The sequence below is a fragment of the Schistocerca serialis genome, chromosome 7, assembly GCF_023864345.2.
Source record: "Schistocerca serialis cubense isolate TAMUIC-IGC-003099 chromosome 7, iqSchSeri2.2, whole genome shotgun sequence".
Taxonomy (NCBI): domain Eukaryota; kingdom Metazoa; phylum Arthropoda; class Insecta; order Orthoptera; family Acrididae; genus Schistocerca; species Schistocerca serialis.
The window spans coordinates 483,174,808-483,193,365 of NC_064644.1; the positions used below are offsets into that span (position 1 = coordinate 483,174,808).

Below are 18,558 nucleotides of genomic sequence, written 5' to 3' on the forward strand. Positions count from 1 at the left end.
CCTTTGTGTAAAGCAGGATAGGCAGCGATATGTGGCCGATATGACAACAGAGTACAGTGCTGATAGTCTCACATGTCTTTTGGAGCACGCTGTTCTGTACAGCGTTGAACATGGAGCTCTACATCAGACGGCCCCACAAATTCCCATGTTGATTCAATGACGTAATTACGATTACATTGCACACCAGAAGAACGTGATCAGACCGTGTATGAATGACGATCTCCTTACACCAAGTTGACGGTCGCGTCCGGATACGCTGGCATTAAAGCAAACAATTCATCGAAATATACACCGCACCATGGACGCAAGCCAGTGAGGGTTACGTTGTTCAACGGAGGACATTCACATTTGAAGAGACCATCATAGCTGTGCTGTACGTGAATATTACTGAGGACCAAATGCATCCCTTGATGATTGATGTCTTCTCCAACAGCAGTGGCATATTTCAGCAGGATAACTCCTTGGCACGAAGCCACGCGCTGCAGTGATTTGAGGAGTATGTTAGTGAACTGGCGTTGATGTTTTGTTCACCAATCTCGTCTGATACGAACCCAAAGGAAAAGATTTTTGGACAACATGGTTGTGGAGATGAAGCAGCGATTAGTGTGATTAATCAAGTATTCAAAAACTGTCTTAATAGTATTATTTATTATTATTATACCGCCAGCCGGTTTCAACCCGACGTAGGGGTCATCTTCTGGGCGTTTACACCATTTGTCGACTGCTGGTGGTGTCACTCCTGTCTACATAACGGCAGGAAACTATCCAGACAGGAGTGACACCACCAGCAGTCGACCAATGGTGTAAACGCCCAGATGATGACCCCTACGTCGGGTTGAAACCGGTTGGCGGTATAATAATAATAATAAATGCGATTAAGACTGTTTTTGAATAATTGACAAAGGAAGGGATTTGGAACGCTACCGGGGGCCAGCTCCGCTTTCAGAAACCGCCGGCCCGTAATTTACTGGAATTGCGTATCCCGTACGTTGACATCTGGTGTTGAATACATCCAAAAAGCTAGCAAGGACATGTCATATCCATGACGCACAGAATCGCTGCTGTAATGCTTCCCAAAAGTGGATCGACACGCTATGAAGCACGTGATCGTGAGGTTCTCGCTCATTAATGTATGTAAACTCGCAACATACAGATTTCATGTCGTGTGGAATGATTAGCAGACATGTATATCTTGGCAGCTGAGGTACCAAATGTTGTAGTAAATATCTACAAACCTCCCAGAGACTGTAGGTGTAGCCCCCCCCCCCCCCCCTCCCTTCACCAATTGCCGCCAGCGCTGAATAATACCTTGAAGTCAATCTGCAGCATATGTAGGGAATTTTAGCAGCCACTACGATGAACGAGGGGGCAGCGGGAAGGAGGGATAAGTGGAAGAGGACTAACATGGACCGGCTCTCAGGCTGGGTAAAAGTGAATTGAGGTGTTTATATGGACGACACATTCCTACTGTGACTACCAGCAAGTTGATGTGGAAACATTGCGGTCAGTGTGGGCTTCCTTTGCTCCTACCTTTGGGCGGGTTGACGTGCAGTCCGGAACGGTAGAGGCTCTCCTCGTCCATCCAGTCTTCGCAGCGGCGCAGCGTCCGCGCAGACATGAGTACCAGCAACACGCATGCGCAGCCCGTCACTGACCACCGCCACGCCCTCCTGCAACACCAACACCACCTGCTGCGTGGGTATACACGAAACATCACTGCAAATTAAAATTCATCTCACTTTAAGCACGCCCTTGTATACACTACTGGCCATTAAAATTGCTACACCCAGAAGAAATGCAGATGATAAACGGGTTTTCATTGGACAAATATATTATACTAGAACTGACATGTGATTACATGTCCCAGAACAACCATCTCTGTCCGTAATAACGGCCTTGATACGCCTGGGCGTTGAGTCAAACAGAGCATGGATGGCGTGTACAGGTACAGCTGCCCATGAAGCTTCAACACGATACCACAGTTCATCCAGAGTAGTGACTGGCGTATTGTGACGAGCCAGTTGCTCGGCCGCCATTGACCAGACGTTTTCAATTGGTAAGAGATCTGGAGAATGTGCTGGCCAGGGCAGCAGTCGAACATTTTCTGTATCCAGAAAGGTCCGTACAGGACCTGCAACATACGGTCGTGTATTATCCTGCTGAAATGTAGGGTTTCGCAGGGATCGAATGAAGGGTACAGCCAAGGGTCGTAACACATCTGAAATGTAACGTCCATTGTTCAAAGTGCCGTCAATGCGAACAAGAGGTGACCGAGACGTGTAACCAATGGCACCCCGTACCATCACGCCGGGTGATACGCCATTATGGCAATGACGAATACACGCTTCCAATGGGCGTTCACCGCGATGTCGCCAAATATGGATGCGACCATCATGATGCTGTAAACAGAACCTGGATTCATCCGAATCAATGACGTTTTGCCATTCGTGCACCCAGGTTCGTCGTTGAGTACACCATCGCAGGCGCTCCTGTCTGTGATGCAGCGTCAAGGGTAGCCGCTGACAGTCCGAGCTGCTGCAAACGTCGTCGAACTGTTCGTGCAGATGGTTGTTGTCTTGCAAACGTCCCCATCTGCTGACTCAGGGATCGAGACGTGGCTGCACGATCTGTTACAGCCATGCGGATAAGATGCCTGTCATCTCGACTGCTAGTGATACGAGACCGTTGGGATCCAGCACAGCTTTCCGTATTACCCTCCTGAACCCAGCGATTCCATATTCTGCTAACAGTCATTGTATCTCGACCAACACGAGCACCAATGCCGCGATACGATAAACCGCAATCGCGATAGTCAAGAATCCGACCTTTATCAAAGCCGGAAACGTGATGGTACTCATTTCTCGTCCTTACACGAGGCATCACAACAACGTTTCACCAGGCAGCGCCGGTCAACTGCTGTTTATGTATGAGAAATTGGTTGGAAACTTTCCTTATGTCAGCACGTTGTAGGTGTCGCCACCGGCGCCAACCTTGTGTGAATACTGTGAAAAGCTAATCATTTGCATATCACAGCATCTTCTTCTTTTTGGTTAAATTTCGCGTCAGTAGCATATCATCTTCGTGGTGCAGCAATTTTAATGGCCAGTAGTGTACTTACGAGGCGCGTTCAATAAGTAATGCAACTTTTTTTTTCTACTCGGCCAGTTTCAGTTGAAAAAAAAAAATCCGAAAATTGTTGTCGGACATCGTGAAATGAACCCGTTTCAGCCCCTATAGTTTCATGAAGTTCCGACAAGTGGCAGCGCAATACGTATCCTTCAAAATGGCGTCTGTAAGGAGGTGTGTTTCAAGCAGAGAGCTGTCACTGAGTTTCTTTTGGCGAAAACCAGAGCATCGCATATATTCATAGGTGCTTGGAGAGTGTCTGCGGAAACCTGGCAGTGAACAAAAGCACGGTGAGACGTTGGACGAGGCGGCTCTCATCGTCGTAAAAAGATAACGCAAACCTGTCCGATGTCCCTCGTGCTGACCAACCGCAGACAGCTGTGACTCCAGTAATGTTGGAACGTGCGGACACTCTCATTCGAGGTGATCGACGGATCAGAATCAAACACCTTGCTGTTCAACTGGACCCTTCTGCTGGTAGTGCTGACACACCAGTTGGGGTACTCAAAGGTGTGTTCTTCCTCATCCACCCGACAGTTCGGATCTCGCGGCTCCCAGTTCGTCTGCTTGGCCCAATGAAGGACACACTTCACGAAAAGCACTACGTGGATGACAGAAAAATTATTGACAGCAAGATATTGGCTCCGACGTCGTCCAGTAGAGTGTTACTCTGTGGTTAATATGGTGTACTCGAATCCTGAATAAAACCAACCTGCTTTCAGAAGAAAAGTTTTACATTACTTAACAAACGCCCCTCATGTATTGCGTCGTGAAAATCCTTGCAAACCACCATTACGCACCGTAGACAGTATAACATTTCACACTGTGCATCGGATACTATATTACAGGATTTGTTCCTATATTTGAAGCTACAACACTGGTTACCGTCTATCGGGTACTTCAGTAGAAGTCTGCGCTCTCAATCTCATCATATAATACAATTAGAATGAGAGATATCGCTGACATTTAGACAAAAAATAAAGATTACGATACTGTCTTTGTCATTTACACTTACATAATTTTATAATGTTCAGTTAATATTGCCGCCATCTGATAAAAGAAAGTTTGTGACGAACAGTTATTGTAATAATGTTTGTGACAATTGCATATCAAACGACAATATTTTGAATTTTGAGGAGCAACTTGTGGCTGATACTTGATTCACTTCGACAGTTACCACACCTTGTGTAAGAAAAAACAAAAACCAACCAACCTACAAAAGAATACAAAATGACATACAATCCGAACGAACCATTTAGCTTCAAAAGTTAAATATTTGTAAAAAGTCATTACTTCTGGGCAATCAATATCTCATTAAGAAGCCTGGAAAAGTGTGTAAACTCAATGCATTCTAGAATATGTCAAAAGTATCGTGTTGGGATAAGATACAGTATTAAATACGTAAATTGCCTGTCACATGGCAATTATAAACACACTTAATCATCACATACATTGATAGTAACAACATATTTAGATTTTTGCGACGGTGAATCAATAAATAAATCCTAAAACGCGTTGTTCCGGAGAAAGAGGTAACATTAAACAACTGTAGTTTTGTTTTGACAGTTATCACAACTAGCGAGATAAAGTTCTCTGATCTGTTGAAAACAGGAAGCTAAATTATAATTTTAATTTATTGATAACTACAAAGAGGTTGAGATAATATATGATAATTACCAATGTATATTTGATATTTAACATTAATCTGAATTTTTCTTAGTTTTCTGCATTAAGTGGTTAAAATATAATAGTTGTATTGATATTTGACTAAGTACGCCTTGTTTGTCACTGAAGGCCAAATGGGAGAGACGCTATTGAGATGTGTTGGGACACAGACGTACTATATAAACTTTGGTTAAGGTGCTGGGTATTTTTAGACCTTATGTTGTAACTTTCATGGTCCTGAGAAGCAAGAAGTTATGAAGACTATTGAAAATGTCGTATTGTTATGCATGGTAATTACATTCATTACGTAAGTTATTGCAAAGCTGAGACTACGAACCTGGAAATACAAACTATGGAGTGAGGGGGATCCGTGAGATCTACTAAAGAGTCTGCCTACACTATGCTTGTCCGTCCTCTTCTGGAGTATTGCTGGGTGGTATGCGGTCCGCTTCAGTTAGGATCGACCCGAAGGATAGCGAAAAAGTTCAGAAAACGGCAATTCGTTTTGTATTATGGCGAAAAAGGGAAGAGTGTTTCACGGATATGATAAGCGAGACGGAGTGGCAGTCATTAAAACAAAGGCGTATTTCATTGCGGCAGGATCTTTTCACTAAATTTCGTCCACAAATTTGTCCCCCAAATGCCAAAAACGACCTACTAAGACATAAATGATCATCGTAATAAAATAAGAGAAATCAGAGCTTACACAGAAAGATTTAAGTACTCGTTTTTCCTGCGCACTGTTCGAGAGAAGATAGGTGGAAAAATAGCTTCAAGGTGGTTCAATGAACACTCTGACAGGCACTTGACTGTGAAGCGCATGGCACATATGTAGATGTAGGTGTGTAGCTCACCTGACAAAATGTTTCTCGCGCCCTTAAAGAGCACATTGGTCTCCTGAGAGGACTGAAGATGGTGTAGTTCTGAGACCAGGCAATCATTACCCACTACCACTGACGTAAGCCAGGGCTGTGATGTGATGTGTATGTGCTACGGCGGGTATATTTGGTTGTAGGATAACTCCCGTCTGCTTTGACCCATTATGTGGTTGCGATGTGCCACGATGTGTTGCATGATGTCATCGAACTTCGGTATGTTTGTTTTGGAGCGTTGTAAGAAGAATTGGCATCCTTTAGTAGCTTAATTATGTGGTGGCGATACTTTTGTGAGGTACGTTAGTGTGCAATTTAATGTGCTACATTTAATGTGATGTGAAGTCTACGAAGTTATGTGGTGGGACAATGGAATGTATTTGCAGAATGCTGTCATGTAAAACACAATATGTCGTAAAATTCAAACTTTACTCCTAGGTGCCTGCGTAAACACCGAGTATGTGGATCAATGTTTTTAATTAAATTGAAGTAGCAGGTATGTGTGTTAGTGTTTATTAATATATCGAACACGCAACTCTATTATTAATAACCACTGATTCACCTACCTCATCCCATGATTTAACTAAAAAACACTGATTCACTTACGATGTTTTTCAAAAACTATTTTCTTATGGCTTGCGCCGTCTTGTACTATCCTACTGACCATCTGTCATGTTCACATCCAATTATTCACCATGCATACAGTTACAAAATGCAGCATGCAACAGAAAAAGCCGCTCACACCGTAAGTGAACTTTTACTGAATGGTTATGGTATGTAGGTGCACTGAAGGTTGGGATAGCAGCTTCTGTGATTGTGTGTGGGGGGCGGAGGAGTAATGGCACGTTATTGGTATTCTAGTCTACCGTATGACTATATAGTTGAGCTGGAAATTGGGATACCGGATTTTACAGTTATGGGGAGGGCTCACTGGCATCCTGGTCTAGGGTTGTGCTATAGTGGTGAACTGGAGATTGGAATACAGGCTTTTGTAGTTGTGCGGAGGGTTTATTGGTATTGTGGTCTACCGTTGAGCTATGTAGGTGAACTGGACGATAGACTATGAGCTAAATAGTTTAAATGGAGACTGGAATACAGTGATCTTATGGTGTTTTTTGCATGGTTTTGTATTTCGCTTTTTTCTTGTTTCTTTTTTTAGGTAGTTTCCATTGTTTTGGTCTTGTTAAAGTGTTGGGTTTTTATTTTTGAATTTTTATTTTGTTCTCACCCTAAACCCTTTTCCGCGGTTGTCCCCGTAATTTCATTGGGTTTAGTCAGTGTACTAGTTCGCGTGGTGTTTGTATTTTCGCGGGTGCTGTGATCGATGTTTCGGTCGCTATGTTTGATTAGCTCGAGACAGGGGTTTTCACCATGGTGATGACGTCATTGGTCAAAGCAGACGGATGATATCTCTGTCTCCAGTAATCCATATTCGGCTGTGTGGGATCAGCACAGGAAGTTTGGATGACGTGGGGATAACACAACGTAGCAGGAAGGCGCTATCTGGTTTCGAGAAGTTCATGACCATACAGTGAATTAATTTGCGTGATTTGTTGGTATATCAACATGGCTCAGTCAGTTTACACGGAATGGTATACCCACAAAGAAGACGTGCTTTACGACCTGCTGAAAACATTTGGAGCGAGTTATAGAATTTCGCCGAATACTTGTAGGGATGCTCTATCCACTGATACGTGATTCCATCATTGCTTATTCGATGAGTAGATTAAACGATGGGGACGGCAGACTACATCGCTATCGTTCACCCTTTGTAATCAGAGCACTTTGTTGTTGGTTTTCCATTCTCTGTTCTTCTCTTGGGTGCCACATGTGTAATAAAAATCATGCGAGTTATCTGAAATGTAAGTGTAAACTACGAAGTGTTTCATCGATGGAGAAAGTGAGGTCAGTCACGGAGTGCTCTATTGCACGCCAAATAGTTTCTCCAAGGTGGCTACGTAACTACATGCAAGACAATTAATAAAAGACACCATATTTTTTCGAGGCAAAACTTGTAGAGTTAGAATAATATGAATACATTCTGGATAAAATATACATGTTCACTAAAGATCACTGAGAAGCAAAGTCCAAACTAAAAAACTGCATGTTCCTGATTCAAAGTCCAATGCTGACTAGGGGAATTACTGAGCATAGTTCCATCTGCAAATATTCATAAACTACAGTAGAAATCTGGAAGGCCATTCGAAGAATACTCGACAAACATTGACAGGTAATAAATGAGTGGACAACCGCTCATAGGACCCGGAGGTAACTGCCGATCCCTTCACTTCACTATAGTGACAACTAAGCTGTTTGTCATGCTGCCGACCGAGCGAGGTGGCGCAGTGGTTAGCACACTGGACTCGCATTCGGGAGGACGACGGTTCAATCCCGACTCCAGCCATCCTGATTTGGGTTTTCCGTGATTTCCCTAATTCGCTTCAGGCAAATGCCGGGATGGTTCCTGATTTCCTTCCCCATCCTTCCCTCACCCGAGCTTGCGCTCCGTCTCTAATGACCTCGTTGTCGACGGGACGTTAAACACTAATCTCCTCCTCCTCCTCCTCCTCCTGTCATGCTCCCGGGTAACCTCCTAAATACCAGACGAATGGAAGGTTATTTGTTTCGCTCTATTTTTGTTCTCCTGGCCGGCATAAAGAAATACTGCAACAGTATTGGTGGTGCTTGTTCGAGTACAGCATTTAAAAGGCTCTGAGCACTATGGGACTCAACTGCTGTGGTCATAAGTCCCCTAGAACTTAGAACTACTTAAACCTAACTAACCTAAGGACAGCACACAACACCCAGCCATCACGAGGCAGAGAAAATTCCTGACCCCGCCGGGAATCGAACCCGGGAACCCGGGCGTGGGAAGCGAGAACGCTACCGCACGACCACGAGATGCGGGCGAGTACAGCATTCCGCAAGCCAGACCGCAAGTATGTTGTTGCTGTACTGTTGACGTCTGCGGTGTTGCCAAACCGCCAGACCTGGCTTTACCTCGGGAGAGCCTAATTGTCACAAGATGCAGACTCACCAGCACAAGAGGCTGTATAAAAGGAGACGGAGTGTTCTCACTAGGCAAGAGGTAACAGCAGAATGGATCATTCAGGAGAGCTGAGTGTCTTTGAAAGTGGACTAGTCGTTGGATATCACCTGGGTAACGAATTCTTCAGCAACATTTCGACACTTCTAACGCTACATGTTTCGGCTGTTGGTGATGTGGCCATGACGTGGGAAGGCGAAGGCAGTTCTCATACACTGACAGACAGGCACCGCCGAGCATAGGGGACGCTGATAGTACAGAATTACATGAAATCTGCGGGTCTCACTCCTGAATTCTAAAGTGCTACCAGCAGTCTATCTAGCAGGGGGTTAAAATAAGCAGATTTCAAGACGTCAATAAGGCGAAGGATGAACACACTCATTTTAATAATCAGTAACAAGTGTTTGGATACTTTCAGGCAGGACAGTGTAGTGTTTTGTATCTTGGGCTTTTTCAAGCGATCGAATGTTCAAATATTCGTATCTTACCGGGAATGCAGCCAGGTACCATCCTCGACACTCACCGATGCATCGGCAAGTGAACAGTCCGTCATTTTCAAGGCAGTAATGAGACGACAGAGCGCTGTGCGTCGCAAATTAAACTCTCCGTTGGTGAGGCTATGCAGTAACCACAATGCGATGTCTGCAGAACGAAAACACACACTGTAAACAACTAGCGCCAATAATACAATCATTCTTCTAACTGGTTTGATGCAGTCCGCCATGAATTCCTCTCCTGAACCAACCTCTTCATCTCAGAGTAGCGTTTGCAACCTACATCCTCAGTTATTTGCTGGATGATCCCAATCTCTGTCTTCTATACAGCTGTCATCCTCTACATTTCCGGTTAAGTCCCATAGTGCTCAGAGCCAGCCTCTACATTTCCCTCTAGTACCATGGAAATTACTCCATGATATCTTAACGGATGTCCTACCATTCTGTCCCTTATTCTTATCAGCGTTTTCACATATACATTTCCTTACCGATTCTACGGAGAAACTCCTCATACCTTACCTTATCAGTCCACCTAATTTTCAACATTCGTCTGTAGCACCACATCTCAAATGCTTCGATTCTCTTCTGTTGCGGTTTTCCCACAGCCCATCTTTCACTACCATACAATGCTATGCTCCAAACGTACTTTCTCAGAAACTTCTTCCTCAAATTAAGACCTATTTTAGGTAGTAGTAGACATCTCTTGACCATGAATGCCCGTTCTGCCAGTGCCAGTTTGCTTTTGATGTTCTTGCTCCGTCCGTCTGGGTTATTTTCCCGCCTAGGTATCAGAATTCCTTAATCTCATCTACTTCGTGGTCACCAATCCTGATGTTAAATTTCTCACTGTTTTCATTTATGCTACTTCTCATTACTTTCGTCTTTCTTCGATTTACTCTCAAATAATTTTCTGTACTCATTAGACTTTTTATTCCATTCAACAGATCCGTAACTGAGGATAGCAATGCCATTCGCGAACTTATCATTTATATTCTTCACTTTAAATTTCAGTTCCACTTTTCAACATTTCTTTTATTTCTGTCATTGCTTCTTCGTTGTATAGATTGAATAGTAGAGGTGAAAGACTACATCCCTGTCTTGCACCCTTTTTAATCCAAGCACTTCGTTCTTGGTCTTCCACTCTTATTGTTTTCTCTTGACTCTTGTACATATTGTTTATTACCCGTCTTTGCCCTATAGCTTACTCCCGTTTTTCTGACAATTTCCGACATCTTGCACCATTTGACGCACCCGAACGCTTTTGCAGATCGACAAATCCGGTGAACGTGTATTGATTTTTCTTTAGTCTTGGATCCATTATCAACCACAGCGTCAGAACTGTCTCTCTGCTGCCTCCAGCTTTCCTAAATCCAAACTGATCATCATATAACACATCGTCAGTTTTCTTTTCCACTCTGCGGTGTTTTATTCTTGACAGCGACTTGGATGCGTGAACTGATAAGCTGATTGTGCGATAACTCTCGCACTTGTCAGCTCTTGCAATTTTCGGAATTGTGTGGCAGACCATATACCGCCAGAATCATACGTTCTATACACTGAAGTGAACAGTCGTTTCTAGCCACTTCAATTCTGATCGAAGGTCATCTATGCCTTCTGTCTTATTTGATGCTAAGTCTTCCAAAGCTCTTTTAAATTCCTCTTCTAATACTGGATCTCCTATCCCTTCTATATCGACTCCTGCTTCTTCTCCTGTCGCATCAGACAAGTCCTCCCCCCTCATAGAGGCCTCCATTGTACTCTTCCAACCTATCCGTTCTTTCCTCTGCATTTAACAGTGGAATTCTCATTCCTCTCTTAAGGTTACCACCTTTCCCTTTAAATTTCCTAAGGTGATTTTGAATTTTCTGTAGCTGGGTGAATCCTGCTGACCCTATTTGTTTTTCGATTTCTTCACATTTTTCATGCAGCCATTTCGCCCTAGCTTCCCTACACTTGCTGTTAGTTCATTCCTGAGTGACTTACATATCTGTATTGCCGTATTTCCCTGATTATTTTTGTACTTCCTTCTTCCAAGGAACAAATGAAGTGTTTCTTATATTATCTGTGGTTTCTTTGCAGTTACCTTCTTTGTGCGTATGTTTTTCTTCCCAGCATCGGTGATTGCCCTTTTTAGTTATGCCCATCCCTCTTCAACTAAACTGCTACTGAGCCATTCCCTATCGCAGCCGCGCTGCCGCTACAGTCACAGGTTCGAATCCTTCCTCGGGCATGGATGTGTGTGATGTCCTTAGGTTAGTTAGGTTTAAGTAGTTCTAAGTTATAGGGGACTGATAACCTCAGATGTTAAGTCCCATAGTGCTTAGAGCCATTTTAGAGCCTCATCGCAGTATCCATAGCCTCAGGCACCTTCAAGTGTATTTCTTCATTCCTTATTAAATCTGTATCCCACTTCTTCGTGCATGTATTCTTCGTCTTGAATAGTCTCTTATACTTTAACCTACTCTTCATCACTACTAAATTGTGACCTGAGTCTGTATCTCTTCCTGGGTACGTCATACAATTCAGTAATATCGTAATCTCTGCCCGACTATGATGTAATCTAACTGAAATCTTCCTGTATCTCCTAGCCTTCTGCAAGTATACCTCCTCCTCTTGTGATTCTAGAACAGAGTACTCGCTATTACGAAGTGAAAAGTATTGCAGAGCTCAATTAGTGTATCTCTCCTCTCACTCCTAGTACCAAGCCAATATTCTCTCGTAACCCTTTCGTCTATTCCTCTCCCTACAACCGCATTCCAGTCCCCCTATGATTATTAAATTTTCATCTCCCTTTACGTACTGAGTTACCCATTCACTATCCTCATATACACCTTTTCATCTTCAGCTCGCAAAGACCGCATGTATACATGAACTATCGCCGTTGGTGATGGTCTGAATCACTGAACTGTTCACATTAACTCACTCTCTGCCCTGCTTTCTTATTCACAACGAATCCTACCCTTCTTATGACATCTTCTGCTGATATTGATATTACCCTAGACTCATCTTGCCAGAAATCCTTGTCTTCTTTCTAGTTCATTTCATTGATCCCCCATTGTATCTAGTCTGAGCCTTATTTCCCTTTTCAGATTTTCTGGCTTCACTACCACTTTTGACATTCCACACCCCGAGTCACAGAATGTTATCTTTTCGTTGGTTATTCAATCTTTCTTCTCATGGTCACCTCCCCCTTGGCAGTCCACTTCTGGAGATCCGAACGGGAGACTCGTCCGGATACTTTTGCCAATGTTGGGATCATCCTGGAACTTTTTCAATTACAGACCATATTTCCTGTGATACACATTACGTGTCTTTAATGCAGTGGTATCCATTGCCTCCTGATCCTCATGCTGTTGATCATTGTTGATTCTTCTGTCTTTAGGGGCAGTTTTGCTCACCAAGGGCAGGAAAGTGTCCTGAACCTCTGTTCGCTCCTCCGTCCTTCTTGACAACGTTGTTGGATGAATTAGAGTGACTTCTTATCTTGGAAGATGCTGATGCTTTTTATGCAAAATTTGAACGGGAGCTGTGTTCGTACCCGGGACCAGGAACGTTTTGATTATGAACCAAAGACAATACCCTTCTTTTAAATTACTTTTGAATGCATTATGGGAACAGCAGTGATCAATGTCTTATAAATAATTACTATTAAAAACAGTCTTGATCACGATTTATTTAACAAGGTGACCAGTTTCGACCACTACTGTGGTCATCTTCAGACCATTGAGTAGGAACCTCTTTCTGTTGGAGAATCACTACTTGTTAAATAAATCGTGATCAAGACTGTTTTTAATAGCAATTACCCTTTTTTTAAATCTCATTTTATTCGTTTTCGTTCGTTGTATCTGCTCGGGGTGGACGTCGCAAGACACCCATTTCAGTTCGTCGTTGATCCATCAACTCAGTTTTTTTATTACAGAGGGCAGCTAACCCTCTGACTGAACATGCTGAGTTACTGTGCCGGCATACCCTTAGGTCATGGGTGTGTTTGTCGAAGATATTATCCTATTGGACTACATTCCTGTTAAGTTATATGAACAATACTGTATTGTGCAATTAGGAACAAAAATTTGTGTCCAATCCCTCAATCCTAAACTCTTATCCCCCAAAATAAAAATGTTCTACCCAGACGTCGACATACCACAACTCACAACCTGCAAAATCATGGTGTATACGTGGACCAGGAAAAAAAATTCCCGGATTTTTCCCCTATTTCCCGGTTAAAAATACACTTTCGCCCGGGTGAAAATACACTTTTTACGTGTTAAGTGACAATATACTCTTCCTCGGCGCTGTAAAACTCATCAAGTCTTTGAATTTTTATGGTTTTGTATACCGACGTAAAATTTCCCGCCACTTTAGAAAACTAAACTCAGGGGGGGGGGGGGGGGAACACGTTTTGAAAGACCTTTGATGTGCACCAACATGTACGCTGCATATTTCCGTATTACGAAGGTATAAATTTAAATTCCAACATACACTGCATGTCACTTTCCGAAGCATTGAAATCGAGATTGCGATGCGCTTTTGTAAGCCAGTCATGGCTCATGTCATGTGGTCTCGCCAGCTGATGACAGCATAGGACACGTGATGTAGTCAGCCAATAGCAAGATCACTCTTAAGTAACGCGAACACACAAATAAGAAAAGTTAATGGTTTAAATTAATATACATAGCATTCACACATAATATTGGTCTCTAAGATTGATAAGCTGGAAGAGAAGCTAAGCTTCCACATATAATGTTGATCTTTTTTGCGCTTGTTACACTTCAGGATACATCACACAAATGTGCCAGGAAAATTTTTAATAACGACGTAAATGTCTGATCTTCTGGGCTCGAAATTCTTCTAAATGGTCGTCCTCAAAGAGTTGATTTTTAAATGAGAGTCAAACGCTTTGTGATTTAGGAAATTCATCGTACATTCTCGCACATAGTTCATCTTGCGTAAAAGGAAATTTGGTTTGAATGTAACGCTTTTCAAACCACCATTCGTAATATTTTCCTGCGACCTGTTAGAAATAGGTTCGTTTCAGCAGTTGGAAGAAAGCGCCAGACAATAGGCGTCACCGCGCTTACGCAGCTACGATGACGCAGGAAGCCCACATGTTCGTACGTGTAAAACATTAAAAGATCTTACATTATGTCATAAAAGAAACAAGACATCAGAGGATATTTCAAGAGCATCGGAATTTCGTGAACCACACTAAAATGCTTAATTCGGCTTAAAATGCACATTCATATGTCCAGATTCGTATGTAAATTTTCGTGGACTACTGTATTATCTCATGTTTGGTTCTTTATTATGGTATAATGACATACGTGGACTTGAAATGCAGCGAACGGTTGAAACTAGCCAATAGTGTGACATTAAACACTTCGTTTCAAATAAAGCAGAAAAGATTAATGAAAGCCAAACCTCTTTAGCAAAGCGACAAAAATAATTTCATTGTTCTGCAAGGCGATTAATGCTTTGACTATCATGAATGTGGCAATAAAAATCTAAAACTAATAACATATTTTAGCCTTCCGTAAACATGTGAGCGTATTTTAATTCATTTGATAACTCCCGGCCGCAAAAATCCGTTTGTTATCATTTAAGATAAGAAAGGAAACAAGAGGAAACAACAAAATGACTGAACTTAAACACAGTTCACGTGGATACGATCCATCTCCCCACCACAACTCAGACTGCTCTGGGCATCAGCGCCAGATTTACTGTATTTCCGAACCGGTGCAATATTAAGTGCTGGCGCCCAGCCATACTTCCGTAACCAGAAGCGAAGGAAGGCACTACTCATACGAGACTCAACTGCGCATGCGCAAGAGCCCGCCCGCAACTGCTCAAACGAATCAAATTTAAACAGTTGTCACACGTCACGCTCATCGGAAGCAATTTGTTGTTATGAAGCATTGCATATTCTTCCTAAAGCCTTTGACACACTTTGCTGTTGGCAGATGCTTGTATGAGCACTGTGTTTTGTTGTTGTGTACATGGCATTTCCTTTGCAACTTAAGTTTTTTTTCGTTCATGTTTTGTTGCTGCAGTATTATTCTGCAGTAGCGGGATACAGTAATATCCTTTATTTGAGCATTGGTTCTTACCAGTCAAAAATCACAAAAATTTAACTGAAAATTAAAACAATGAAATATTCCCGGAATTCTAAACAATTCCCGGGTTTTTCCCGGTTTTCTCCCGGATGAAAAAATTCCCGGGTTTTTCCCGGATCTCCCGGTTGTCCTGGGTCGTATACATCCTGAAAATTCTGTAATCGTATCCTGGTGTCCAAACCCACCTGCTGCAAAGACATCCTCCAATAACTTTCTGTCCACATGCCGCCCTTTTCTCACTTAGCCGCTGTACTGGTCCTCTGGGAACGAGAAACATTTATTTATGGTTTACAATAAATGTTTAAACGAACTGTTATTCTGTGTGCGAAAGAGTACACAAAAATATTAATTATCTCACTGTATTTATATGTAATGCTGTATCGATATTGCAGGATAATCTATGTTTGGGGAACAATAAAAACAATAGATGTGGATTTTCATAATTAATTTTCTCTGGTTCGAAGCTTCATATGAGAAAGACGTGAATGGAGACGCATATATCTTGTAACGAATTTCTGATAAATATATGCTGTTATTTGTAATCAAACCACTTATTTCAGCAGCGGTAGCATCCCTACGTGTGTGAAAATTTAACTGTAATTTTTTTCGTAGATTAATAACGTGTGGCATAGCGCGAGTTACAATTAGCATTGTTAGCCGCCATTTGCAATATGGCAGTTTCCTGTTCAAATTACTCCAATATTAAGTGACGTAAAGCAAAATAGAGGGGGTTTACAATTAAGTTATTGAGTCAACATACTAAAGTCAAGTTAATCTGATTCATTTTGCAAATAGTCGTATCGATATTAAAGCATTCTTGTGGTTGCCTTTTCATGGCTGTCTTTTGTTCAAGTGACGAGATTTTCACAGTTAAGAAAGTTCGCAGCTTTGAATTAATAAGTGTACCACGCAAAAGGTATTTTGCACATGAATTCGCGAAAGCATAAATTATTATTCTTGCGTAAAGACATTTGTTATAACCCTGAGATACTTCTAAATGTAACACCGAGGTGTTGCTAATTTATTTTTCGTCCATACAGACATTCCAAAGTGTTTTATTTATCGGACACTTGAATATAGAATGCGTTAACAATATCGAAAATAATAATACTCGCCCGTGATGAGAACTTGTAGTGAATATGTTGTGTGTAGCCTTATGTGATCTCACAATGTATTATTAACAGCACTAGTACACACACACAGACACACACACACACACACACACACACACACACACACACACACACATGCACACCCAAATACATGAAAAAGTCACTACCCCCCCCCCCCCCCCCCCCAGTTTGCAGAGAACCCCAACTGCTGACAAGCTGCCGATGCTTCTGTCTGTGGCCAAGTGCGTTGACCTGTAAATTAGGGTAGGAGAAATCGAACAAAAGCTAAATTACAATCTCAACTCCCAAATTCGGGAGGAGCCTCGGATTCAACACCACTCTGGTTCAACATTCCCCGTCAGTATGTTCTCTGATGACTCATTTACCACAGATCACCTCCTTCAGAACGTACCTGACCCCAAACCCAAGCCTACCGGTGTAACAGGTACCTCATCTACAATGTCTACTTTAATTTCTGACCTCGAAAACTCACCCACATTCCATCACTACAAAGCTACCCACCTGTACCATCACTGTCCTAACCTACAATCCTAAAACCTGCAATCAGTTCTATCAAATTACTCCTATAAATGTAAAGCTAAACACTCTCCAACCGAATCTTAACTGATACCTCATATATGTAAACACACCCCTTAGTCTGAGCAACTCCCTATGTCATGATCCTACCATCCACCCGTTTGAGCCTCCATATATCCTCCATTAACTCACCCTGGCTACACGTTCCGTGTTAGATTTAAGTGCCACTGCCACATACGAGTACTCACAAAACCACTTTCATTTCCTATTTTTCCAATTAGACACTTTCGTCTAACACTTTCCCACTCAACCTTGAGCAGTTCACCTTACCTCGCAGCACCTGCGCCCACGCCACAGCACATGCAAGTGCCTCCCCCCCCCCCCCCTTCCGTCACCACAAACCTGACACAGCGAACCAACAACTTTCCGTTCCCAGAATGAGATTTTCACTCTGCAGCGGAATATGCACTGATATGAAACTTCCTGGCAGATTAAAACTGTGTGCCGTGGCGAGACTCGAACTCGGGACCTTTGCCTTTCGCGGGCAAGTGCTCTACCAACTGAGCTACCCAAGCATGACTCACGTCCCGTTCCAAACTTTACAGAAGTTCTTCACGAACCTTGGAGAACTAGCACTCCTGAAAGAAAGGATATTGCGGAGACATGGCTTAGCCACAGCCTTGGGGATGTTTCCAGAATGAGATTTTCACTCTGCAGCGGAGTGTGCGCTGATAAAGCTGTGAGGACGGGGCGTGAGTCGTGCTTGGGTAGCTCAGTTGGTAGAGCACTTGCCCGCGAAAGGCAAAGGTCCCGAGTTCGAGTCTCGGCCCGGCACACACTTTTAATCTGCCAGGAAGTTTCAACTTTTCGTTCGTTTTCATGACTTCAGTGTCAGGTTTCTATCTCCATACTCCGTCCACACTTCACCATTATCTCTGCCAATCTACCCACTACCAGGAGTTGGTCACCAAGGAAGAATGTCATCACCATCAACTTTCCCAACAGCTCTCCATACAATATCAACTTCACCGCGTCAGCGTCATCGTGTTCTTAATAATAGCATCGTTTCTCATATCTGTTTGTCTTAATACGACTTTTCTGTTTCACAAAATGTGACCTGAAGAGCGGATACGTAGCTAGCGGCAGCCTGCCCTCTCATCGGGGAATGAGTTTACAGTAACGAAAAAAAAACACTTGCTGCTGGCCCGAGTGGAGAGCAGTGACGCACCTGTCGGAGGCGTGCAGCAGCCTGGCGAAGCCGTAGCCGGCGAGCACGCAGTAGCCGGCCGAGGGCACGTAGAGGACGCGCTCCGCCACCACGAAGCCGACGTGCGCCACCAGGTTGGACGCCGGCACGAAGGGCAGCACCGTCGCAGACAGCGACACCGCCACCAGCGTGGCGCCGCGCCCCAGGCCGCTCTCGCTCCTGAAGACACAAGTACCGTGTGACCGTCATCCACTGTAGCACTTGTAAGCGTACTGTGATATCACTGGCTTAGTTGCGGAGTAACTTTACGGGCAGCGCGTTGTACAGTCGCGCGCGGGTCGCCGAACTTTATGTTGTGTTGTGGGTAGCTCTGCATGTAAGAAGCATTG

At 43.2% G+C, this 18,558-nt stretch overlaps 1 protein-coding gene and 1 non-coding gene across 2 annotated transcripts in view; one reads left to right on the plus strand and one right to left on the minus strand.

Moving 5' to 3' along the window:
- Positions 1-18,558, minus strand: part of LOC126413159 (protein O-mannosyl-transferase TMTC2-like) — an 899,537-nt gene that overhangs the window by 520,120 nt on the left and 360,859 nt on the right. Inside the window, exons 7-8 of the mRNA XM_050083054.1 lie at positions 18,191-18,388; positions 1,531-1,670 (exon numbers count right to left, since the gene is read on the minus strand). Coding sequence (XP_049939011.1) covers positions 1,531-1,670; positions 18,191-18,388 — 338 coding nt within the window. The remainder of the gene's footprint in view (positions 1-1,530; positions 1,671-18,190; positions 18,389-18,558) is intronic.
- On the plus strand, positions 17,723-17,797 carry Trnas-cga (transfer RNA serine (anticodon CGA)). The gene has a single exon. It is a non-coding gene; the product is annotated as a tRNA-Ser (tRNA).